The following is a 20,436-nucleotide window of genomic DNA, read 5'->3' as shown; positions in this document are numbered from 1 at the left end:
GCACCGGTGCCGGAAGTTTTTCCCCCTAGCAGTATCCGTAGTGGTGGAGCACCGCTGCGACCCCTGGAGTGGCACCGGTATATCATGCCATAAAGGGGGCTGCGTGCTCCCCCCACCCTCAATTCCTTCTTGCCACCAGTGAAGGTAGTCAGAACTTGCTCCAGCCTTGGCTGCAGCGTTATAGCCTTAATGGTATCTAGTTCACTGAACTGTTTCTTTGCTGAACTTTTCTTCTGTTAGTGCCTGGCTCGAGGCATGCCCCGTGACCCAGGCTTCAAGTTGTGTGACTCTTGTCGCAATTCTATGCCCAGAAGCGATCCATACTCTGTGTCTTCGCTGTCTGGGAGAGTCTCACATTAGTGAGAAGTGTAAGATCTGCCGCTCTTTCAAGTCGCGAACGAAGAAGGAGCGTGAGATCTGACTCTGAGCGCTTTTAATGGAGTCGGCATTGGCACCGGCGCGTTGAGCTGGCACCACGCCGGGATCCGCATTGTCAGCACGCGGCGAAGTGCCTCCCGAGCACCACTCTGAATCTGCTCCCGATACCGCGTCCTCGGTGCGCAGTGAGGCACCTTCGACGTCCCGGCACCGTTCCCCACCTAAGAGGACGGGAAAATCTCAGAGGCACTGGTAAAAGACTAGGGGTGAGGCTAGACCCGAGTTGGGCAGCCTAGCAGGCCTTCACGACGCACATCGACCCCTCGCCATGAGCATTTCCCACTCTTCTGGTCCTGAGCGCCGTTGTGCAGGAAGAAAGAGGCGACACCATCCCTCTTCTTCCAGCGACTCCGAGAGGAACAGGTAGCGACGCTGTTGGCACCGTCGCTCCCACTCCAGGACCCAGCACCATAGAGGTCAGGCTCGCAGCGTGTCCCTGCATTCCCTGGCACTGAGGCACCAGGCCCACAGGCGCCGCAAACAGTCCAGACGCAGCTCCTCGGGCGTTTACCTCTCGTCCTACTCCAGGTCGAAGTCTCAGGGCAGGAGCCGTCATGATCGGAACCGTTCTTACGGCACCATTCGCTCTTCCTGAACCTCGGTGTCGATGCGCAGTCATCTATCCCGGGGCCGAGCCGTGCCGCCGGACAAACCTACACCTCCGGCGCCTGACATGCTTCTACTCCAGACTGTGCCATGGCATGGTCAGTGGTGTCAGCTAGCGCCGTGGCCTCAGGTTCCAGTGCACCTCGGTCCTCGCTCCGTGGCGGGAGCTTCCCAGGGCCGCCCTCCATCGCTGCGGTACCGGGATCAAGCTGTGGGTGCCAATCCCCTGACGCCGGCTCCGGCACCGGACCCCGTAGTAGAGCCCACGGTGACGCTTGCCGTTGAAGGTGCTGTACCTTCCACCTCGACAGCGCAGGGCGATTCGGTTGCGGTACCGCCTCCCTCTTCGCAAGAGGATTTTAAGGCCCATCAAGAGCTGCTTCGGAGGGTGGCAGCCAACCTCGAGCTCCGGGCCGAGGAGATGGAGGAGCCCTCCGACACGCTTTTTAATGTCCTCGCCTCCTCGGTCCCGGAGCGTGTGGCGCTCCCCTTTCATCAAGGAGTTGCCAATATCACCGCTGGCCTTTGGCAAACGTCGGCCTCCCTTGCCCCTATTTCTAAAAAGGCTGAGAGGCCAAGGTCTTGAGTACCTCTACACTCACCCAGCCTCTAACTCCCTGGTGGTAGAGTCGGTCCACCACCCCGAGAGGAGTGGTCAGCCTGCGCCCACGCCCAAGGACAGGGATGCTCGTAGACTTGACTCTTCCGGACAAAAGTCTTACTCGATGAGTTTCCAACTCCGCATGGCCAACCATCAGGCGCTTCTAGGCTGCTACGAGTTTAACCTTTTGGGGATCTCTCCCCAAGTTTGAGTGCTTCCTCCCTGATAGTGAGGTGAAGGAGTTTCGGGCGCTTGTCCAAGAAGAGGCAACCGCGGCCAAGGTGGCTCTCCAGGCTGCTTTGGACGCAGCGGACACGGCCACCCGCTCCTTGGCCACAGCTGTCTCCATGCGGCGAGCATCGTGGCTTTCCCTCTCAGGGCTCTCCTCTGAATCGCAGTCGATAATGCAGGACCTGCCGTTTGATGGCAAGGCCCTGTTTGCTGATCAGACTGATACCCATCTGCATGGGATGAAGGATTCCTGTACCACCCTGCAGATGCTGGGCCTGTATGTCCCACCTGCAAAGGACAAGCCCAGACCTCAATCCCCCGCTCCACAAGCTAGGGGTAGATATGAACCCCTGCCTAAGTGGCAGAGGGATCAGAGGCACAGGTCACAACACCAATCCCACTTGGCCCAGTGACCTGGTCCCTCGAAGGGCAAGCGCCCCGGGAAACAGCGTTTTTGACTTATTGAGGGGGGTCACTGGGCCTGTTGCCAGTGCTCCCCCCACCCAGTTAATAAAGTTGCCTTTTTTCAACCGTTTATCGGTTTTCCAACTCCAATGGTCCAGTATAATGACGGATCAATGGGTCCTCAGCACCATCTCCCAAGTGTACAGGCTCCAGTTTGTGGCAACCCCTCCCAAGTGCTCCCCATCAGGTGCCAGACCGGGGTTCCGGAGCATACCCTCCTCCGTCAGGAGGTACAACGCCTCCTTTCCTTGGGAGCGGTGGAAAGGGTGCCTCGAGAGGCCCAGGGCAAGGGGTTTTACTCCAGGTATTTCCTCGTCCCCAAGGCAAAGGGCGGGCTTCGGCCCATCCTCAACCTGTGGAATCTCAACCAATTCCTGGTGTGTTGTCCCTGGCCTCCATTATTCCATCCCTAGACCAGGGGGATTGGTTTACGTCACTGGACCTCCAGGATGTGTATTTTCACATCCACATTTTCGAGGGTCACAGGCGCTACCTCCGTTTCCTGGTGGGACAGGACCACTTCCAGTTTACGGTCCTCCCCTTTGGCCTCTCTACGGCCCCCAGGGTGTTTACGGAATGTATGGCGGTAGTTGCAGCCCACCTCAGGAGGAAAGGGCTACAGATCTTCCCTTACTTAGACGACTGGCTGCTCAAGGGCCAGTCTCGATCCCTGGTGCAGCAACAGCAGAGATGCCTGTGGCACCTAGGCCTGCTGGTAAACGAGGAGAAATCCACGTTAATCCCAGTTCAGCGCATAACCTTTATAGGCGCACTGCTAGATTCCCGGGTAGCCTCGGCCTCCCTCCCAAGGGACAGGTTTGAGATGCTCAAAGCTCTCATCGCCCAGTTCACAGCCTTTCCGGTAACCACGGCACAGCTGTGCCTTAAGGTCCTAGGCCACATGGCAGCATGCACCTATGTAGTGCGACATGCCAGGCTTCGAATGAGGCCCCTCCAGCTGTGGTTGGCCTCCAGGTATTCCCAGGTCAGGGACAGCCTGGACATGGTAGTCACAGTGCCGCCAAGGGTGGTGGCAGGCCTCCAATGGTGGTCCCTCCTGGGCAACATGCTCTGGGGTATCCCCTTCAGGGACCCTGCTCCCTCACTAGACCTACTGTCGGATGCCTTGGACCTGTGCTGGGGAGCGCACGTGGGGCCCTTCAGGACCCAGGGGTTGTGGTCTCCAGGGGAATTAACCCTCCACATAAATGTCAGGGAGCTCAGGGCCATTCACCTTGCCTGTGTGGCGTTCCGCCAGCACATCCAAGGGAGGGTACTCAGAGTCCTTACGGACAACATGACCGTCATGTACTATGTCAACAAGCAGGGTGGTATGCATTCCAGGGCCTTATGCCAGGAAGCCCAGCTCCTGTGGGAGTTTTGTATAGCCCACAATGTACTCCTGCGGGCTTTTTACCTGCCGGACAAGAGCAACTCCCTTGCGGGCCACCTGAGCAGGGTATTCTCCCAGCAACACGAGTGGTCCCTTCACAGGGACGTGGCCAGGTGGATCTTCCTACAGTGGGGCACTCCCCACATAGACCTGTTCGCCACCGCCCAGAATTGACAGTGTCCTTGATTCTGCTCCAGGGCAGGGCGGGGTGATGGGGCGATGTCGGATGCGTTCCTGCTCCCATGGTCGGGGCCCCTGTTGTACGCCTTCCCACCGTTCCCCTGAATAGACAAGGTGTTGCAGAAGGTGAAGTCAGACGGAGCGAGGATGATCCTCATAGCCCCTGATTGGGCCCGTCAGCATTGGTACGGGTCCCTCCTGCAACTCTTAGCGGCCCCCCCTTGCAGGCTGCCGCTACGCCCGGACCTCCTCTCCCAGGAGCCAGGACGTCTCCTCCATCCCAACCTAGCCGCGATCCATCTGACAGCGTGGCTGCTTCATAGTTGAATGCAGAGGAGGGCAGGTATTCTGAGGACGTCAGGAGGATCCTGCTGGAAAGTCGGAAACCTTCCACGCAGCGGACCTACCTGGCTAAGTGGTATAGGTTCTTTAGGTGGGCAAGAGATAGAGGTTCCTCTCCCTCCTCTGCACCTATCCAACAGGTCCTCGATTACCTCCTGTCTCTTAGAACTCAAGGTCTTGCGCCCTTCTCCATCAGGGTGCACCTCGTGGTCATTTCGGCCTTCCATCCCCCTGTGCAGGGCATGTCTGTTTTTTCACATCACATGACGGGCAGGTTTCTGAAAGGCTTAGATCCGGCGTTCCCTTACGCCAGACCCCCAGTCCCGCTCTGGGACTTGAACTTGGTGCTCTCCTGCTTCACGGGGCCCCCCTTTGAGCCCTTAGCCACGTGTTCATGGTCCCACCTTTGCTGGAAGGTGGCATTCTTAGTGGCTATCACCTCAGCCTGCCGGGTCTCCGAGCTCAGGGCCCTTACCTCTGAACCGCCCTACACAGTCCTCCATAAGGACAAGGTTCAGCTCCGCCCTCACCCTTCCTTTTTGCTGAAGGTAGTCTCGGCTTTTCACGTGGACCAGGATATTTTCCTCCCTATCCTCTGTCCTAAGCCCCATTCCTCCAACGAGGAACGCTGCCTGCACATGTTAGACGTGCGCAGATTGCTGGCTTTTTACCTGGACAGAACCAGGCCATTTAGGAAATCCCCCCAGCTATTTATTGCTTCAGCCGAGCGCATGAGGCGGCGACCGGTCTCCACCCAGCGGATCTCCCGTGCATTCACACCTGTTACGACCTGGCAGGGCTTCCCCTGCCTCCTATTGTGAAGGTGCATTTGATGAGAGCCCAGGCCTCGTCTGCGGCCTATGTGGCTCATGTCCCTATCCAGGACATCTGTAGGGCTGCTACGTGGTCCTCTGTCCACACTTTCTCATCGCACTATGTGATCGTCTCCCAGTCATGGGATGACGCTGGGTTTGGTAGAGCGGTGCTCCGCCCGGGTAACCCTTGACATTTCATACTTACAGTCCTACCCGCCTCCATCAGGGATAGCTTGCAGTCACCTATAGTGGAATGCACATGCGCAATCACTTGAAGAAGAAAGGACAGTTACCTGTTCCGTAACTGGCATTCTTTGAGATGTTGCTCAGGTGTATTCCACATCCCACCCTCCTTCCCCTCTGTCAGAGTTGTTTGGCAAGAAGGAACTGAGGGTGGGGGGAGCACGCAGTCCCCTTTATGGCGCGATATACTGGCGTCACTCCCCCACTACGGATACTGCTAAGGGAAAAACTTCCGGCACCGGTGCATGTGGCGAGCACACACACCTATAGTGGAATACACTTGAGCAACACATCTCGAAGAATGCCAGTTACGGAACATTTTTCTTTAATGGGGCCAAGAAGAAATTCCGCCCCTCCAACACAGCCTCCTCCACTGAACCATCAGGCTCACAACCACCACACGAGCTAGGCAACAGGCCTTGATAGGCCTGTGGTCTGCTCCAATTTGACAACAGTCGGTATGTGCATAAATGAATTGCACCCAAGTCAAATCTCAATATGAAAAATATTCAGACTTCTATGAACTGGCATGTTGTTGTGCTGAAGTGAGTTCGTGCCCTTTAACAGCTTGTATTATTACACTGCTCCAGCTTTGGGGCACGGGAATCAACATCCTCTTCAGTGGTTTGTTTATCTACCAGATATGAATTCAAGCAGCTGGCCATGGTACTCACCTTTCAGGGTTTATGATTTCCTCAGTTACAAAGTTGACATAGAACCTGCAATTAGAAGAAAAAAGTGTCTGGACCTGAGAGTCCATTTCCCATGTTGGGCTTTGAACAGTGAGATGGAACAGGTTATGCATCTGTCACTGTTTCCAAGCTGCATCTGGGTATTTGCTTCCTGAATAGAGGGGCACCCTTTCTTAGACCATGTGTCTTACTACATAACTATAGAGAGACTTTCTACAAAGAAAGTCAAATGCTTCCTCTTAAGGGTGGTGGTGAAGGAAGAATCTCTTCCTAGAAAATCAAACTGTTGGGATCGAAGCTCCCTCCATCCCCTACCCCCCAATATTAAGAATTTAGATGCTCTGAGTTGCACCCTGCAACATCATTATCTTTACTTTCTGGACATGAGCTTCCTTTGTAATATGTAAGATAGAGCAGAGGTGCTCTTTGGAGGTCCCCAACATTACTTCATTTGCCCCTCGAATGATGTTTTGCCTAAGTAAAATGGTCTCAGTCCAGTCTCTAGGGGACAGGTAAACAGCCACTACGATGACTTGGCCATTGCTGATCCAGGGTGCATTTGAATCTGTAACTGAGATGAGACAGGCTCCACACAAGTTCCATACTGCAGCGATTTGAACTCTTTGGGGCTTATCTGGCTTTCATCAGTGATTAGAAGAGATGTTGTCCAGTATAGAGCTGGAAGCCTACCATCCGCCGTATGCAAACATTCCCGAGTAAAAAGCCAGAGGCAGCTTGTCCAGAGCCAGCGAGCTAGTGTCAAAAGCATTCTGGAAATTTTCATAGTGACCTGAGAGGAGATGGAAATACAACCAATAAATCTGATGGTCTCGGAGAAGTTGGTGCTAAGAATTCAACCAGCCAAGCCACTGCCGTAGCTCTGACAGCACAGTGCCAGCTCAGAGAGACTCTACAGAGCCAGTCTAAAATAACGCCTCAAATTTCAAAGATTTTTAAGGACACAATTGATCATCTAGTCTGACCTCTCGCGTAACAAAGCACACAGATTTTCACCCAGTAACTAATGCAGCCCCACCAATAACTTGGGGTTAAGCTAGAGCACATCTTTTAGAAAGAGATCCCATTTGATTTTCAAGGGGGAAGAATCCACCATATCCCTTGATAATCTGTCCCAGTGATTAATTACCCTGACTGCTAAAAAGAGACCTTACTTCCTGTCTGAATTTATCTAGCTTCAGCTTCCAGCTGTTGGATCTTATTATGCCTTTGCCTGCTAGACTAAAGATGCCTCTGATCCAACATCCGTCTGCACAGAAATACTATTTTTAAATGATGTGCAATCCATCAATGTCACAGCTCTGCTGCAACCTGAATGTGCTTCATTTCATATTTCTCAGAAAAAGACAAGTCCAAACCTGCACTGAGCTGGCATGGAACATTCAAAGGCCTGCATCATCTGCTGGACTAGCAATTGATTCGAGGACATGCAGAATTCATCTCCTTTTCCCCTGGGAATGGGTATTAGCCACCGCCCATCCTAGGTGAGGTAGGAACAATGCAGCCAAGTACCTGTTGTGTGACCGAGGGGCTGGGAGCAGGGGGGTGGGGGGGGACAAGGACTATGGTAAAGCACCTATTTTCACCAAGTGCCTGGGTGATTGCAGTTCATGTTTTGCAATGCTGTACTTCCCATTTCATTGCTACTCCTGAGAGGGTAACGTTTAAGGCGGTGGCTTGGCATGAATGGACTAAACAGTGGGAGGTAGGGAGATCTGTCTGCATGTTGATCATGCTGCTTCCATTTCAGATGTTCTTGTCATGCACTGCCTAGCTTGGCAAGTGACCAGAAATCCAGTCAAACAACGCAGCCTACTTTGGAAGGGCTGTTCAGATTTGGCTCCCTTGGCAGACAAAAGAAGAACTAAAGGACAGTGCAAGAGAAATAGGCTGAGGGTAGGACACAGGTAAGCGTGTTTTTTTTTTTTTTTTTTTTTTCTAGTAGAGGTTTTTCTCCTGGCTAAAATTCTCAAGCCCTCTTTCTTTTTCTGGTCTCTCTCTTTCTGACTCTGTTCTCCACTTTCTATCTCCCTTCTCATCTGTCTGTGCCTCTCCCTAGGACTCCCCTACCTCTGTCTGTTTCCTGCTATTATCCCCTTCCTGTCTCGTGTCACACACAGGCTGCAGTTGTCTTACCTTCAGCTAGCGCCATCATCCCAGGGACAATAATCAGGCCAATGGTGACCATCTTGAGGGCTGCGAGAACGGTCTGTATATTTGCAGACCAACTGACGCTCCAGCAGTTCAGAGCAATGATTAAGGCTTGGAGGGAATGAAAAAAAGCAGAACAGTGTTATTCCTGTAGACTGAAATCTAAATCGAAGGCATTAAGTAAAGGGTCTTGGCAGGGGGTTGGACCAGATGACCATGGCAGTCTCTTCTAACCCTCAGTTCTATGGTAAATGGCAAGGTAGGGATGTGAGGGGAGGTGTTTAGTTGAGGTTCAGTAGGAAATAAGATTGGCACCTGTCCTGTTTAACATCTTCATGAATGATCTGGAATAAAGTATAAGCACAGTGGCATGTTAATTATGTTTTAGAGGATACTGAACTGTAACATGTTGAAAACACCAGTGAGGATAGTAAGACATTAGCAACTTGAGGAGGATATAACTAAGATGAGATACAAATTGAAAAATACATCTGTCTAAAATAATCCCAAACCCTGATATTCAGGGCTGAGGAGAGCTGGGAACCGGCTGCACGGGTTTTCAGTATTGGAGTTTCATGCATGCTGGCAATGCCCTCCAGAAGGAGGGAAGTGATAGTTTCTCTCTATGGCCCCGAAGAGCCTACTTGGAATATACTGAATTCACTTCTGGGCGGGACTAGTGTGAGGTCACTATTTTGTTCTATGACCCCTCATCTTGGAAGTTCCTCTTTAGGGAGCCTGGTATTGATGTTCCCCACAATGGGAGCTTTATGTTCATGGGGAGTCCAGTACCCGGGTAGTTGTACAAATCCCATATCTTAGTTCATTGTAAACTGGTCTAGAAGACAAAGTCCTCATCCTCTTGCAAACACAAGGGGCTAGGCTAGTCGGCCTGACAGGTGTTTTTAGTCTCTAGTTTCTGGGAGTGAGTGCACGTGTTTGGAACTTCGTAGTGTAATATCTCACAGGACCCCAGAGTGCTAAGTCTGCTGCTTATGATGAGATAGATAAGTGTCCTGTTGTAACTGAACATTACATCCAAAGAGGGGTTTGACTCTTGTTCTTTATGAAGGAGATTTTCAAATTCACAAATGTGAGTGAGATGTTCAATCTCAGTTGAAACAAAGGGATTTGGGCCTCTAACTGCCTTACACTCCTCTGAAAATACTGTACCAGCCTATGTGCTTTATGTACACAATGTGTCCTTTGTGCTAGCTTTGGATTTATTTGTTTGTATGTAACACCCAGAGGCCCCAGTCAGGATCGGAACCCTGTTGTACCAGGCTCTATGCAAACACATAGGAAGTGACACTTCCTGCCCAAGGAAATTAAATCCCCCGCTTACTTAGCTTAATGGAGGCAAACACTGACTATTCTGAGAGGGTGTGGTTGCAGGATTTTGATGATTTAGCACAGTGGCGTAGCTAGGAGTGGAAATTTGGCTCGGCCCTGACTTTCAGGTGGATGGGCAATGACAGACTGTGCTCGCTCAGCTTCTCCCCTGACGCCACACCCTCTTCCTAGCCCTGGTGCCCCCAGACACAGGGCTTCACCTGCCAAGCTGGGCACACGCATGGGGACAGGACCCAACCCCCATGCTCCAGTGTGGGTAGCTGCCGGGGTAAAAGAGGTTCCCCCCTTTGGACTGACATTCCCCACATTCCTTAGGGCCAGGGGGGATAATAGGCACTGACACCCCCGTCTTCAGTTCAGCAGAGTCCAAAGGCTATGACCTCCCCTCCCCCACAGGATACCCAGCCAGGAAAACTGGTTCCCTGACCCTCACCACCTTGGGAAGAGAGAAGTTTATCCAGAGCAGGGAGGGAAAACTGGGGAAGAGGGGCTGGATGGGGGAGGGCAGAGGCTGAGGGCCAGATTTGGCGGGGGGGGGGGGGAAAGGACAGGACTCAAGGGGCCATGGGATGTGGGTGAGGTGATAGAACTGGGGGCATAGCAGAGCCTGGAGCTAGGGGTGCAGGGATGGGACTGTGGTGCATGACGGAGCGTGGGGCATGATGGATCGGGGTCCCGCCTCCCTCCACCCATTCCAGCTCGTCCTTACTGCTCAGCAGGCACTAGAAGGCGAGGCTGCCCGAGGCGCACAGGCTGCGGGTGCGCCCATGGGGTGGAGAGAGGCCCTGCAGGTGCTCAAGCTCTGCCCGCCCCTCCCAACTCTGGCTTGGTGTCGTCCAGCGGCCGAGTCCCTCTGTCCTGCTGGCGCTGCTGTGTCTGTGCATCCTGCACCGCGTGCTGCTGCCCCAGTCTCCAGCACCCTGCTCATGCCCAGCCCGGCTCTGCTCTGGCCCTAGTGCTAGCCCCACCCAGATCCACCCCCTCAGGGCACCCCCCCACCTGGGATGACTCACCCCTTCTTAGCTTGTGGATTTGGGGGGCTCCAGCCCCGCCCGTGCTCCGTCCTAAATTTCAGGTGCCTGAGTGACGCTCAGGTGGGTGTGGAGGCTAAGTGGGTGGGCCGCAGCCCATCCAGGCCCACCCGTGGCTACGCCCCAATTTACTGTAGGGAGGTGACATTACAGATGAATATTTATAGAGCATCCCATTGCTTTGTATGGGGCTTGACAGACATGGAAAAGGGCAATCCTTGCTGACAGAGGCAGAAAACGAGAGAGGGCGGAATCATATCAGGAATAGCCAGTCGAGCCTGCTCTTTTTCCCGTCCCCATTTTTGCTTGGATTGTTTTTGAGGGTTACTCACAGATGCCGGTGGTGGTGACCAGCTTCACAGCCAGGGCAGGGGCATGGCAAGGAGCGAAGAGAGGCTCAATTAAGTATCGCCCGAAAGCCAAGGACACCACGGCAATGTTGGCAGGACTGGAAAGCAAAATAGAAATTCAAAGCATGTTAGACAGGGGAAAACACTTCCCGCCCCCCCCCCCCAATCCACATTATATCTCTTCTTCTACCACCTTTCCTTCCTTGGCCCACTCATCTCCTTCGGATGCCTTCTATGGGTGCCATCAGCTCATACCAAGGAGATTTGGATACTATCTTACTGCAGCCGGAGTCCGAGTCCTCGAACGCTTTTACCTTGGATCATCACCGGTGCTGTTGTTACAACCCGTTGGCCCCCTCCCCTTAGGGAGTCCCCTGGGAAGGTAGATCCACACTGTATATTGTGTGGAAATGTTCTCAACTTATCTATAATGTTTTATAAGGTCATATTTTCATCTCCAATTGAATATCCTAATTCTAAATAATCATTAAAGGGAATATTTAAACTGTCTCACTGAAGCAGAAAGCCACAAGGGTGAAAATCTGAGTTCAGATTATTAAAATATCATGTCATTTATGTGGGCACTTTTCATTAGTTTCTTTAAATCCCCGTAACCTTAGCATCTCTCCCTCTGGCCCGGGAGGGGTGAACATTGTAAGCCCCGGTGCCAAGGTGAGCAATGTGAAATCTCAAGCAATTAAAATTTTTAGAAGTTGTACCAACGGATTGGGTCAGCATGTTCAGGAAACAGAAGGGTACAGCTGTGGACTCAGGAGTCCCGCAATTGTGGGCGATGGCATCAGCGATGGGTTCAATGCTGGACGTACGCGCTTTAGGGAGCGCGGACATGGTAGTCCGGCTGCTCAGTCAGCTGGTGTCACGGGAAACAGGTGAACCTGATGCCTGAGTCATGGGGGAGGCAGCAAAGAGGGACGGAACCCTGCTGCCTCTTTCAAGGGTGGGGGGAACCTCTCCCGGCTGGAGAGGGCTCTTGCCAAGGTGGGATACAATCCCTGGGGTTCTGTGATGGAGCTTCAGAGGAGAGTGCATTCTTGGCAGGATTTGTTAGATCTATATACTGAGTATGAAAAGCAGAAGGGTAAAAACCTAGGGGAAGCTGTGGGATTAATCTGGACTGCCATAGCCATGTGGTATCTCATGTTGTTGGGGACAAAAAAAGGAGTTGGGAAGAGGATGTGTACCTGACAGCTTCGGGGGGGGAAATTGAGCAACTGAAAGCGCAGATCACTAACCAGGTAGCAACCCAAGCCTATGCCCAGGACAAGTTGCAAGCCTTGAGACAGGACTTCCAGGCCAAAAAGGCGGAATGCACCCGCCTGGAAGCACTGGCTAAGCAGGTACTGGTCCTTTGGGGACTTGTCAAAGACTTGACCATTCGTGCCCAGCATACACCGCAACGGCAGCGTGCTTTCCATGAAAAGAAAATGGAACAGTTAAAACGTCAGTTGGCCAGGTGTTCGGTCCAGATGGCAAGCCTCATGGGGGACGGTTCGGGTGACCCTTGTAAGGGCTTTGATCTCTCCTTTTGTGAAGGTCTTCAATTTTGGGTGGAACCTTGCATCCCTATAGTGGCCTGCATTAAGACTGAGGAGAGGTCCAGCGGGTGAAGGTTGTATGTATGGCACCCCCAACTACAGGAACAGCACCCCGTGGGGGCAATTATAAAGAGGAAAGGGGCCAGGAAGGGTGGGGGCTAGTTAAGGAGCCCACCCTCCTTGCTAAATTGGTAGTGAAACAAAGCCTGTGACCATGGAAAGAAGCGGTTCAACGAGAAAAACAAAATCGGGCCCAGACAAGCAGGCAAGCAACAGTTTAAAAAAATTAAAAAACGGGTTGCAAGCCCTGAGCGCTTAGTGGCAGAAGTAAAAAAAAGAAAGTAAGAAGTTAACTCTGCACAGTCTGGAGGGAATTAAGCAGTAAAACTTTGTAAAAATGTTAAACACTTTTTTTTTTTTTTTTTTTTTTTTTTTTAAATTCTTCGTTTCTTTGCAGCCATTCTGAAGGAAAAATGGGCCCTTTTCTTAAATAATCCAGGCAAAAACGTTATCTAAGTAAAATCATTTGACTATGAACAAGTTAGTCAAATTTGCTAATAAAACCCATTCTGGGTGTGGACAATCTTTGTTTTGTGGATTAAAATAAATTGGTCGTGTTTTAAATAATACCACTGAAATCCCTTTAATTTTCCATTCAAAGTTGCAAAACCAAAAAACACTTTTGCCAAACACAGGTAACTAGTGTTGTTTAACTTTGGTATTTCTCATTTAACCCTTAAGGTAACTCAATGCTTTACAAAATTTAAAATGTTTTAAATAAAGACCAAAGTCGTGGCTGTAGCAGGGCAATCAAAGCCAGAAAAATGGAAAAAAAAATGTAAATGTTCTTTTTTTTTTTTTTTTTTTTGTAACAAAATAGCAGATAAAAGCTGTAGAAAAGAGAGAGAGACCATGCCCCACTCTGAGCTGTGTAATCAAACTGTCACTTTGCCAAAGGGAGACGCAATAGGTTGTGTTTTCTTTTTCAAATCACTGTGTGTTTTGAAAGCAGAAGCTAAAAGTTTAAAAGCAATCATAACTCTGGTAAAGAGAGAGAAAAATATTTTCAGCAATAATCTGCCCCCCCCCCCAAAGGGGTAAAAACATGTTCTTTTGTTCAAAAAATCAAAAAAAGCGGATACCAGCTGAGGAGCAACCCAAAATACCATGAATCTGCTGTCACAATAAAAATTGTGTTTTGCGTTCTATGTTGTGTTTTGTGTTGTTTGTCTTGTTGCTAGCATTGTTGTGTATTAAATGCTGCAGAAAAACATCCTCATGCAGCAGCCAACATATTAAAAAAAAATTTAGTTTTGGAGCAGGGATTATACCTACTGTAAACCTGGAGGTCATTAAAAATAAATTAAGCTCTATGTCCCAGTTACAGGACAGTCTAACAGAAAAACAAATGAAAATAAAAAACCATACTGGTATAGCTATGGAATGTACTAAAATGCAGATACTTGCTTTGTCCACCTTGGAACACAAAATGTTTTGGGTAATATTAGGAAACACTAAGGTTTTAATACACTTGCTAAAGCAAAAAAAAAAAAAAAAAAATCACTGTTTAATACTTATCAGTACGAATGAATGCAGTATGTTTCTAGCATAGTAAGGCCAGACCTTTTAATTAAAAAAAGAAATTGTTAAAATTGCACACCGACAGGCTCTGGAAGCAAAGATATAAAAAGTTAGCCTACTCCCATATTGCACATGAGATCCTTCTGTCTACCAGGAACAAACAAAACTGTCTCACGGCCCTGAAACTGGGTGTTTTGGGAAAACTTAAAAAAACCACAGAAAGCTGGTTTGGAAGAGGGCACCAGGAACAGAGGTCCCTGTACAGAGCACCACTCCCCTCTCTTCTCCCCCAAGGAGCCAGGACTTAAAACCCTCCTAAAAGCTGAAGCAATTTAAAAAGCACAGCAGATCCTTGGACGGCCTGGGCCCAGGACAGCACTCCCGTTCACCTTCTCCCCCTGCCCCCCTTCTTCTGACGTTACACCCAGACTTGGCCAGTCTGAGTCATGCGTGTTTAAGTATAAAAGTGGGTTAGGGCTTGGGGCATTAACGCTTTCTTTCTTCCCCTAAGTAACGTGAAAGCATTCCCAGCACTCTCTGCTGTTATCGATAAAACTTTAAAATGTAAACACTTTTGGTGTGCCTTGTCATCTCCTCCCCCCAAAAAATCCTGTGGCCCCAGCCTGATCAACCATGGCCCAGGCAAATTGGTAACAAAAATCTGTCACACTGTCAACTTGAGGGATGCTATTTTCTGGATGCGTGTTTCTGCAGTCCGGCCCGGGCTATACTCACATTCTATAAGAGGGTATTCTTTCTTTGTGTCCTGTCTGCCCACAGGAGTGGCAAGTTGCTGGGCTGACACCAATGTTATTTTTCTTAGCTGGGGGCAAATTTGGCTGCAGAGTAGAGGCCAGGACCTACTTTGCAGGTCCTACTTCAGCTCCTTGAAGCATTGGTGATGATGTCTGAGCCTGATCCCTAGGCCCCTCGGGCTTCCCATGGTCTGGGGGCTGGACTGATTATTTTGGAGAATGTTTGGTGGATGTTACCGTTTTGAGGTTGGCCTCCCTGGTCTCTCTCAGGACGGACCTGCACAGATTTGAACCCGTAGCGATTTCTGTTTCTAGCGACCCTTTGGCTGCTAGACAGTTCTCCATTAACTGTACTGCATCTGACAAGGTCCTAGCATGGTGCCATGATACTCACACTCTGCCTTTTGCTGGCAATATCCTTATAAATTGTTCAGTCGCAATTGACTTAGCAACCTGGGCCCTGGACTGTTCTTCTGGGTGGAGTCCCTTCCAATGGTGTTCCTTCAAACATTAGGCTACTATGCAGGGTCTGACCCCCTTCGGATAGGTTTTGAATCTAAATCTTTGAGGGTGGGTTGCCTCAGAAGTGTCCAAATAGTCCAAAATGGTGGACTTGACTTATTTATAGTCCTTGGCCTGCTCTGAGTCCAGGTTATGGTTGGTCGCCTGGGTCAGTTCCATCGAGTATGGAGCCAAAATCAAAGCCCACTGCTCAGGAGGCTACTGGGAGGCTAAGGCTACCCTCTTGGTGGTAAAAAGATTTCAGGATCATTGTCCAGCCCCATATTGGTTAGCTTCACGGGCATTGGTGGGGGACTCAGCTTGGTGGAAGTGTGCCCCACAAGGACTCCTGGAGAGCGTAAGATTGGCACTATGTCGTATCATCTCCTTGTGGAACTCCTGCTGCTGGGTCTTCAGCTCCCTCAGCAGCTTTTGCTGCCACATCGTTTGGAGTTGCTGCTGGATGATCCACTGCTGCAGCAATTGCTCCCGGAGCCGCAGTTGCGGAGCTGCTTGCAGCTCCTGCATCTCAGCTCACCACTTGCAGCACTGTTGGGTTCCATCCTGCTCAGAGCTGCTGAGCTCTAGCCCCATCTCTGTGGTTTTGTTTTCCTTATATCAGGCATAAATTGCCTGCATTGTCCATCACTTGTGGCGGGTAGGGGGCCTGGAGTCCCTATCAGACTGTGGTTTAAGTTGGTTCCTTTCTGACACTGAGGTCAGGTCTACCCAGGGCCGGCTCCAGGCACCAGTGCAGCAAGCAGGTGCTTGGGGTGGCCAAGGGGAAGGGGCGGCACGTCCGGCAATTCGGCGGCAGGTCCCTTGGTCCCTCTCAGAGGGAAGGACCTGCCGCTGAAGAAAAAAGTGGCTCAGTGGAGCTGCCGCCGAAGTGCTGCCGATCACGATCACTGCTTCCCCCCCCCCCCCCCCCCGCCTCGTTGCTTGGGGCAGCAAAACCCTGGAGCCGACCTTGGGTCTACACTACCACTTATTTTGGTATTTTACCACTTACATCGCTCTGGGGTGCGAATAAGCCACCTCCCTAAGCAATGTAAGTTACATCAACCTAAGCATTGGTGTGGACAGCACTATATCGGTGGGAGAGCTTCTCCCACTGACTTAGCTACCGCTGTTTGCGGAGGTGGATTTATTCTACAGATCGGAGAGCTCTCGGCAGTGGTGCAGCTGCACCGATGTAGCACTTTTAGTGTAGAGTAACCCTGAGTTCTTCCCCTGCTTGGGCTAGCCTAAACAAGAGTGTCTCCCAGAACAGAGAGTTCCTTTCCCCTCTCTGAGGGCAGGGAGGAACAAGGTAAAGAACGGAAGGGTGGGGGAAAAGGTGCTCAGTTTCTCGGTCTGTCTCTCCCTCACCCCTTTGGGTTCTGGTTTGTCTGTAGGCTTTTTATTGTCCTGATCAGGATTGGAGTTCTTCCTTAGACTCTCCCTTTTTTGGTAACACCTGGTCCATTCCTGGTCCAAGCAGTCTCAAGGATTTCTGTCTCAGTGCCTATTTCCTTTGCTGACCCTGTAATCGGGTGCCTGAGGCACAGCAGTCTTCTCCTGTAACCACCCCTTTGTGTGGCAGGCCTTCCCTTTTTAAGCTTCTTCCCTTCAAGCAGAGCAAGCATTTCAGGTGTGTCTAGTTAGGGATCACCAAGCTCATTAGCTTCCTCCTTAATAGGGTGTGGACGCGCCCCCTCACAGAGACGAAAAACATCCACAGATTTCTTTTCATGCTGGTGAAAGGTGGTGAAAGGTGAAGACCTGGAGACTCTTCCCAAAGCACAGGTACTTCTTCAGCTTTGTCTGTTCTCTTTCCCCCTCTGACATTGGAGGAAATAGGATTTTTCTCACCATGGGAGGTTAGGGACAATCGATGTCTTTGTCCCTGCAACAGTAAGGGTATGTATTCCTGTACTCTGAGCTGGGTGCGTGGTACCCTGCTCGCTGAGATTTATCCATGCTTGCTCTGTGAGCTAGCCCACTAATAATAGCAGTGCAAGGGGCTAGCCACCCTGATTGCAGTCCTGTCTGAGATGTGATGTATGTAGTCGGGACAGCTAGCCGCTCACGCTGCTGTGAGGACACGACTTTTAACATGCCAGCTGGATCAGAGCTAGCACAAGTATGGCTACTCAAGCAGGGAGGTGTAATTCCCAGCTCAAAGTGTAGATGTGCCTTAAGGATGCCCTCTTTGCTTTCCAGCTGAGATGGGTTAGGGACCTGGGTTGAATTTCTCTCCAGCCCCATTTTTCAGAGAACTTAGTACTGCTGGAAATTGCCAACTGGCAGCTCTGGAAACTGAAGTCCTTTTATGCTTGCTTGTTTTGGAGCTGTGTAAGCTTCCCACGCTGCCCCACCAATGTACCTGAAGGGCCCACCACAAGGTGGAGGAAGGGAATTGTCTTCATGGGCCATCCAGCATTTCTGCTGAGCCGATTGGGTGGGCAACAGTTCTTGCAATCTATTTATTTATTGTACTTATGTCCCCTATTATCATAGTATCTGGGTGACTCCCAACCTGTAATGTATTTGTCCACATATCACCCCTGGGAGATAGGGAAGTATGAGTATCCCCATTTGGCAGAGAGGGACTGAGACACCGTGTTGCACAGAAAATCTGTGATGGTGCAGGGTATCAAATCCAGGTCTCCTGAGTTGGAGGCTAGTGCCCTCAGGGCCAGCTCCAGGCACCAACCCTCCAAGCATGTGCTTGGGGCGGCACCTGGAGAGGGCGGCGCTCACCTGGGGAGAGCGGGGCCATGGCCAGGCTCACCGCCCTCCCCAGCCAGCCGGAACGCCGGGAGGAGAGTGGGGCCGCGGCCGGGCTCGCCGCCCTCCCCTGCCGCGCTCCCCGGTGGGGGGGGGGCGGCGAAAGGCTTTTTTGCCTGGGGCGGCAAAAAAGCCAGAGCCATCCCTCAGTGCCCTACCCACTGGACCATCTTTACTTTGTTTAGGAAATGGGTTGACGATACTAACACACCACCATGAGGTCGCTGAAGAGCCATTAGAGTGGGACTGTTTTTCAATTGCTGCTTCCCTAGGAGGGGATTTGAACTGGTAACCTTGAGGTGAGAATCTGAGGCCTTCTCCCCAGGCCCCAACCACAGAAAAAGAGCTAGAGAGCACATACAGTGTGGTGACATGCAGTGCCCATGAAATAAAATGTGTTGTGCCGAGTGAGGCAGTGGCTGTACACACCCCACCCCCTACCAGTGCTCTTCTCCCTCCCTCTGGACCTGGAGGTATCACCCAGGAACTGGGGCTGCTTTGCTGATGGGGGGCTATGTAGAATTTAGACGGATAGATAGGCATGAAAGGATATTTCAGATTCCATTTCCATTCAGCCTGTGACCTCTCTCATTTTTTATGGCCATAAACACAGGCAAGGTTAACAGGCTAAACAATGTGGGTTTTTTTTTTAAATATGTATTGTACCCATTTAATAAGGGGGTTGGTTACTTTGTCCCAGTTCTGCAGGGGTTCAGTTGCGTAAGCTGTGATCTCATTCTCCATGGTGGCAGACCTCACAGCCACGCCCAGATGTGCTGTGGCAGACATTTCTGTTTATCCAGCAGCTATTGGAGGGGGGCGGGTGGGAGAGGAGGAGGTCACATATCAAACAGATTTCTAAGGAGCCTTTTTCCAGAAAACCCAGCTGTGTTGGCAGATTGCAGGAAAATGTCCATCTATCTCATTACCACGGTTGCTGCAAGCTATTCCTTGTTTTCAATTTTTTTATTCTTCATCTCACTTTTTTTTTTACCTTTTACCTTTTCATTTTCCTCCTCTGCCTCCTTTCCCCCCTCCATTTCCCTGTCTTAGGTTCCCACTCCCCCCCTTCTTTCCCTCTATCCTCCCTGTAGCCATTTGAAAGTCCATGTGTTTGCTACTGTTTTGCATTCACCCGCTGGCTCCTTTAGCTGCACAGTTGGACTCTGCCCCAATTAGAGATTTAAAGAGAGGAGTCTATAAATACAAATCAGCAACGACGTATCACTCCTGTCCTTACACACCTATGGAAACGCAGAACTGTTCTTACCGGATCATAACAAATTCAGCCCACAATCTTAAGAAGGCTGGCAAAGGCCCAAGGGTTTCTAGGAGGTAGATGTAATGGCCCCCAGATTTTGTGATGCTTGTTCCCAGGTCTGCATAAGACAGAGCGCCTAGACACAAAATAAGGAGGGAAAATTATTTATTTATATTACAGTAGTGCCTATGGAGCCTAAACATACAAACACACAGTGATAGTCCCCACCCTGAAGAACTTGATCTATATAAACAAGATGGAAGCTCCTGAAGAGCTGTTATGGCCAAGGAGTTATGTCGCTCACAGAGTATGAGGTCTTCTAGTCACTGGACAAGGACCATGATGAAGACCCAGGAAAAGGTGGCTCGAGAAGTTTCATGTCCTCCTGAAGGCTGGTGTCAGCATGGAAGGAACACTTGACAGGAATGACTGGAGACAAAGAACAAGAGCTACCGACCCTGACTGACAGGAGAAGGTGAAGAAGAATGGAGTATTACAATCTCCCCTCAGAGTTGGCAAACTGAGGCAGAGAGAGATTGTGACTTGCTAAGGTCACACAGGAAGTCAATGGCTTGGAACTGAATCCAGATATACTGCATCCTAGTCCATGAGACCACCCTTTCTCTGAGAGAACAGTCACTGCTATGGAGCACTGGCATTTAATGCCTTTAAAGAGGTCACATAATATACCACAGCCTGGTTATGTACTGTGGTGGCTGGTGAATTTTGGGGCAAGTGGGGCGCTTTACCTGCACAGCTGGGAGAAGCAGGGTTGTAGTTGGGGGAGTTGGGAAGAAGATAGAAGCAGCAAGAGGGCTCGGGTTGATTCCTTACAGAGCCTGTCCTGTGCCCGGATCTTGCTCCCTGCAGGGGTCTGCACTGCCTGGGTGGACCTGGCCTGTGCTCCTGGGGGCTCAGACCCCAACACTCCCTGGCTTGGTCCTGACTGCAGTATCCCAACTCCTCTGCTAACCTGCTACTACGTGCCATCCGCCCTGGCCTGGCACTGCTGGGGAAGCAGGGGGTTGGGAGGGGGAGGAGGAGAGGTACTGTCTGTGACCTCTCCCACTCCCTTCCCACCAGAAAGGCCAGAAATGAGCG

General features: G+C 50.9%; 1 protein-coding gene across 1 annotated transcript in view; it reads right to left on the bottom strand.

Annotated features, from left to right (window-relative positions):
* LOC117881641 (cystine/glutamate transporter-like) overlaps window positions 1-20,436 on the bottom strand; it is a 33,435-nt gene that overhangs the window by 7,264 nt on the left and 5,735 nt on the right. Inside the window, exons 2-6 of the mRNA XM_034779163.1 lie at window positions 19,345-19,471; window positions 10,892-11,007; window positions 8,161-8,286; window positions 6,697-6,796; window positions 5,989-6,033 (exon numbers count right to left, since the gene is read on the bottom strand). Of these exons, the coding sequence (XP_034635054.1) occupies window positions 5,989-6,033; window positions 6,697-6,796; window positions 8,161-8,286; window positions 10,892-11,007; window positions 19,345-19,471 (514 nt within the window). The remainder of the gene's footprint in view (window positions 1-5,988; window positions 6,034-6,696; window positions 6,797-8,160; window positions 8,287-10,891; window positions 11,008-19,344; window positions 19,472-20,436) is intronic.

This window comes from Trachemys scripta, chromosome 1 (genome assembly GCF_013100865.1).
Source record: "Trachemys scripta elegans isolate TJP31775 chromosome 1, CAS_Tse_1.0, whole genome shotgun sequence".
Taxonomy (NCBI): domain Eukaryota; kingdom Metazoa; phylum Chordata; order Testudines; family Emydidae; genus Trachemys; species Trachemys scripta.
Note: the sequence above shows the minus strand (reverse complement) of the source record. Positions and strands in the feature narration are given on the sequence as shown.